Here is a 5,183-nt window from a genome sequence, read left to right on the forward strand (position 1 = left end):
TAGATAGATAGATAGATAGATAGATAGATAGATAGATAGATAGATAGATAGATATTTCCACCAAGCATCAGAATGAGGTGAGGAGTTAAACATGCAATTATCTGGAAGAAGAAAGATTCAGGTAGAGAGAGCAGTGAGTGAAAAGGCCCTGGGGCAGAAGCCCGCCTGGGGGATTCTATGGGCTACGGAGGGTGGGGGTGGGGGGAATCACAGCATGGAGTAGGAGAGGGAGGGTGAGCAGGAAGAAGGGGGTGGGTGGGCAGACGTCATTAGGGCCTATGGATTGTCAGAGGGCTGTGGCTTGCCCTCTGAATGGGGTGAAAGGGTGCTGAAGGATTTTGAGCAAAGATGAGACAGGACCTGTCCTAAACAATGTCACCTGCCTATTGTGCTNTCTAGTTTTTCTCAGCTGCTGAGATAGCTAGACAGATAAAAATATTGGGTGCCTTGTTTTCAAGAAAGGCTGATTTAAATTAGCTGTTTAGAGACAATTCAAATGCCTTTGAATGCAATGTTAAGATATGTTCTATGTTTAGAGTGCCATTTTGAAGTTTTTTAATTAGTATCTAATCGAGTGACTGGAAAATTAAATTGGGAATAATATGAATCTGTCAGACTTGAATATGACAGTGGAAGGTAACAAATGGAAGGTTGTTTTTCCATTTTGAACGAAGAGGCCTAATAAACTTAAAGGAAGATTAAAATAAAATATTTGTGGTTTATTAATTAATGATGCATTTTAAAAAACTTTCTGAAAGATTAAGTAGACTTCCAAAATGTCTGATATGTTTAAAAAACAAACTTGATATAGACAACATGTTAGTGTTGTATTGTAATTTCTGAATATTATTTGCTTACAGAAATAAAATAATGGGACCATTGGATAAAAATCTGTAGCATTCATGTTAATAAGTCAACTTGGGGAAGTATTTTGGATAATGGGCTATTTTGTTTAAGTCTCTGTTTTTTATATATACTAATAGATGTTAGCCATTCTGAGTGATTTCATTTTCCTGTTTTTCAGTTTTAAAAAGAACATTTTCACTGCATAAAGCACATGCGATAAAGGATATGGAAAATACTTTTCAGTTGGTGAGAGATATTATACCTCCTCTAACTACCAAGAAGCACAAAGGGCAAGATGGAAGAATAGGCATCGTTGGAGGCTGCCAAGAGTAAGTGACTTGGAAAATGTTGGTATTTAAACAATCAGTCTCTATTATCTGGCTGTCTACCTACCTATCAGCTATCCAGTTGTTCATCCATCTGTCTAGTTGGACCTCAGTAGTCATTTCCAAATGTGGTCTGATATGACACTGAGTATTTTATAATGATGAACTTTTTGTTTGAATAGGAGAAACTACGGGGCCCTGATTGAGCTCTTCAGTGGTGTGTGTCAGTGTTAAGGTTTTGCCTGTAGTCAGGGGATGAGACTATTTTTTCTTATTTTATATTTTTCTGAATTGACTNTAATACTCATAGACTTGCACACTTAAAATTAGTGAATTTTGTTATGTAACTTATACTTAAAAAAAGACAGAGTGAGCACCTACTATGTGCCACGTTCTGGATGCTGAGTAAACAGTACAGAGCAAAAGAAAGCTTTTCCATTGGGGCTAATTTTCTAGTTACGGTGTAAGTAGCTGAAACAGTAAAATCCACCGCCTGCCAATTGGGCAACTTTCTGCCTCAATTATTTTCAATAGTCCCTTTGCCCAAAAAAGGAACGATAAACACAACCCAGACCCTAAACCATTAAGACTCATCTTGATCCCGTAATCTGCCTGGCAGCGAAATTCCAGCGGACAAGCTGGGGCTCAGACCCGGTTGGGCATCCAGCTCGTCAATCATTTGCGAGCATCAATGACTAGTGAAGGTCAGGGGAGGGATGGCGCGAGGCCGAATCCCAGACTCCTGTGAGCTGGAAACCCGCTTCCGGTAGCGGCGCTGAGGCGGTCGGGAGCCCGGAAGTCCGCCAGACGGCTTTGGTTCCGGCGGCAGCGGCCGGGAGCCCGGAAGTCCGCTGATGGCTGTGGGTCCTTGCTGGGTGGCAGTCCGGGCCTGCCGGCGAGGTAAGAGCGATGCCGGCCTTCCTGGACAGGGCTACTCGGGCGGGCGTCGGGGCTGCGGTCGCCGGCGCAGCGGTGGTTGCACTGCTCTCGGCCGCGCTCGCGCTCTACGGGCCGCCGCTGGATGCAGGTACCCGTCCGCGGGCTGCCTGTCCGGGCGGGGAGCTTTCCGGACAGCCTCGGGGCCGGACGTGGCGAGAATAATTGTTAAGGAGTTCTGACTTTTTGTTTTTAGGCATGATAGGTCCAAATGTTCAGAGGAGTACTGAGAGGTTCCTCAGCTTCTGCACCTCACTTTAATCACACCAGCAGCAGAGGGGCTTCTAGGCACCAATTTATTCAGAGTTTTTATTGGTAGCTGTTTGTCTTAAATTCACACACTGGGATTCGTTAGCAAGATTTCTCTTGAGTTTGCGTGAGGTGTCATTATTAGACTGACTTACTGAACTTTTACCAAAAAACAGGTGCTCTAGATCCCTGACTTCCCATCCTAGCTTTAGAGCGTATCTTAGTTAACTTAAAGATTGCTTTTCAGGCGCTCCGCATTTTCCGTTCACATTAATGTAAAGCACGTTTGGCAGAAAGAAACATGGATATCACGGAAAGTTGAAAGCGGCAAGTCATTCAAGAAAACAGCCCAATCCCAGGCTTAAGAAATCTGTGTAATTCTCCAGTCTTCTTTAGCCACANATCACCTCTTAGCTATGCCTAAAGATGTTACCTGTCAGGAAGAAAAGATTTAGCAGTGACAATGGTGAATCAAGAATCCAGAAAGGTTTATGCTCCTCTCATTACAAAGATATAACTCCATAATTGCCTTCTAGGTTTATTTCTAACATCTCCAGCAGCAGTGCTACTTGAATAAAATTTTAAGGATCAGATCTGACTACAGAGCCATCTGATAACAATGATTAGTTCTGGGCTTGTTGCCTTACAGCCTCATCCTCAACTGCCCCCCCACACCAGCCCCTGACCTAACAAGGTCATGAGGGACTGTCTCAGAAAACTGAGACCAGGTGGAATGATATCAGTAAAGCTTCCTCAAGGGAGTGTCCTGGAAAACTGGGACCCAGAGGAATGATGTTGGTTATCTCCCTTAATTCATGGCTGCAGCAGCAGCTGCACCATCCTGGGGGTTGTGTGTGTAAGAGTGCGCAGGCACAGCAGGTGTTGGAGTACAATGGGTCTGGTTGATGGAAACTGGCCTTAGGGCACTTATCACAGGGACTTTAGAAAGAAAGTTTCTTTACTCATTTGAAGTTTCTTAATAAAAGTTTCTCTTTAGTTTGATTAGGTGCTCAGTTCCAGAGAGAAAACTGCAGCCCCCTGGCCTCGTGTCTTAAATCTATCTTTATCTCTTTGTCTCATTTATTTTCTTTCACCCTGTGCCGTCCTCTCTCACTCATCACTGCCTGTGCTGTGCGGGACACAGCATGGGCTAATTTGCAGAGTTTATAGAACTGATTGTCATCCAAAGTTGCTCACACAGAGGTCATTTCAAAACACAGTCATGCTAGAGACAGTAGAGGGCACCCCAGGTAAATAGTATTAAAGTAATCTAAAAAGCAACATCCCAGAATGAAAGGTGGCCTGGAGTATTGGGTATAGTGCCTGATACAACACACTGTGAAATTTCTCTTGCTCAAAGCGAACGTAATATTTTCCATTTGTTTAAGTTCCTAATATTCTATAGACTACTGTCTGTATGGTAGACATTCACCAGATGTGCCTATTTCAATTTAAGTTAAATTAAATGTAAAATTCAGCCCCTCAGTTGCACCACATTTCATGTATTCAACATGTGGCTAGGGGCTACCATATTAGGTAGCACAGATAGAGAACATTTCCATCACTGCAGAAAGTTCTAGTAGACAGCACTGTTGAAGTCTCAGTTTCCATATATATAACACAATAAAAAGGGATCAGAATATTCCATCCCCAAATATGTAACTTTGGCATAAAGATTATTTTGTGCTGAAGGCAATTAAGAAACAGCAGACAGGAATAGCTCTCTGTCTTAAAGCAGGAAATGTATTTCCCTTATGACGGTGTCCCCCTTTCTCATACCAGGAAGGAAAGGACAATCTTTATTACCAGAGATGGTGCCAAGACACGTAGGAATTAACTAAACATTACTGAATAACCTCTAGCTTCCATTAGTTTCCTCATATGTTTACCTTCCCACAATTTACCATCCTTAGAATCCCAAACCTTGTTACTTTTGTCTTGTCACTTGTCTACAATTTATTGCCTTTTGTTAAAATGACATATGAGCCCCTTACACCCTAAGTGGGTCACTTCTTTGGGTCTTCATTTTTATTTTCTATGAAGGCCTTCCTTTATGAAAAAAATTAAAATATTAATGAATATAATTTTTATGTCTTTTCTCCTGTTAATCTGTCTTTTTTTCAGTCTAATTCATAGGCCCCTACCCTAAGAGGGCAGAGGAAAAGATTTTTTCCTCTCTTACACAATCCACCAAGAATAACTGAGAAATAGGGACTAATCTACCCAAGAGGCTAAATTCCTGGGGTTGATGGAGGCTGTTTGTTTTAGGTATAGAGAATATCCGTGGAATGAATTACCTGGCTTTCAGTGAGGTGACCTGGCCACCCTTCCAGGGGGTTTCTCTAATTTTATTTTAAAGAAAAACTTCAATTTCAAAAATACATAAGGGAGGTGTTTGTCTTAATATCATCTGGGAACTGCTCTACATAAATCCTAGGTCATAGACAATCCCCAAGCACATTATTGTTCCTCTTAGAGGGCTTTAAAACAAGATATAAAAGTCACAAATTAAATAAAAGGTAAAATATAAGCGAATGTATTACTAGATCAAGTACACATTTCTAGAGCTGAGAGAAACATTAAAATTTATCTAATCCAAATATTTGAATTTTTGGTTATGAAAACTCTACAACCCAAATTCTCAAAGCTATTGCTTGGGTTAGAATTCTCATATTCAGACCCCACCTAGAGTTTTTCCCTCCATATTATGATTTATAAAAGGTTTTTATTGAAAATGTGGGCCTTCTAAAGTCTTTGAGATTAGAGCTATCAAGAAGAACCTATCATTTCCTTAATTGGTGGTTGATACATAATATAGAAGAGCAC

At 41.2% G+C, this 5,183-nt stretch overlaps 1 protein-coding gene across 1 annotated transcript in view; it reads left to right on the forward strand.

Annotated features, from left to right (window-relative positions):
- Positions 1 to 1,005: 1,005 nt before the first annotated feature.
- The window catches only part of NAXD (NAD(P)HX dehydratase), a 29,712-nt gene continuing 25,534 nt past the window's right edge, over positions 1,006 to 5,183 (forward strand). The window contains exons 1-3 of the mRNA XM_019644754.1: positions 1,006 to 1,175; positions 1,355 to 1,389; positions 1,943 to 2,072. Coding sequence (XP_019500299.1) covers positions 1,072 to 1,175; positions 1,355 to 1,389; positions 1,943 to 2,072 — 269 coding nt within the window. The 5' untranslated portion in view covers positions 1,006 to 1,071. The remainder of the gene's footprint in view (positions 1,176 to 1,354; positions 1,390 to 1,942; positions 2,073 to 5,183) is intronic.

This window comes from Hipposideros armiger, unplaced genomic scaffold (genome assembly GCF_001890085.2).
Source record: "Hipposideros armiger isolate ML-2016 unplaced genomic scaffold, ASM189008v1 scaffold_91, whole genome shotgun sequence".
Classification (NCBI taxonomy): domain Eukaryota; kingdom Metazoa; phylum Chordata; class Mammalia; order Chiroptera; family Hipposideridae; genus Hipposideros; species Hipposideros armiger.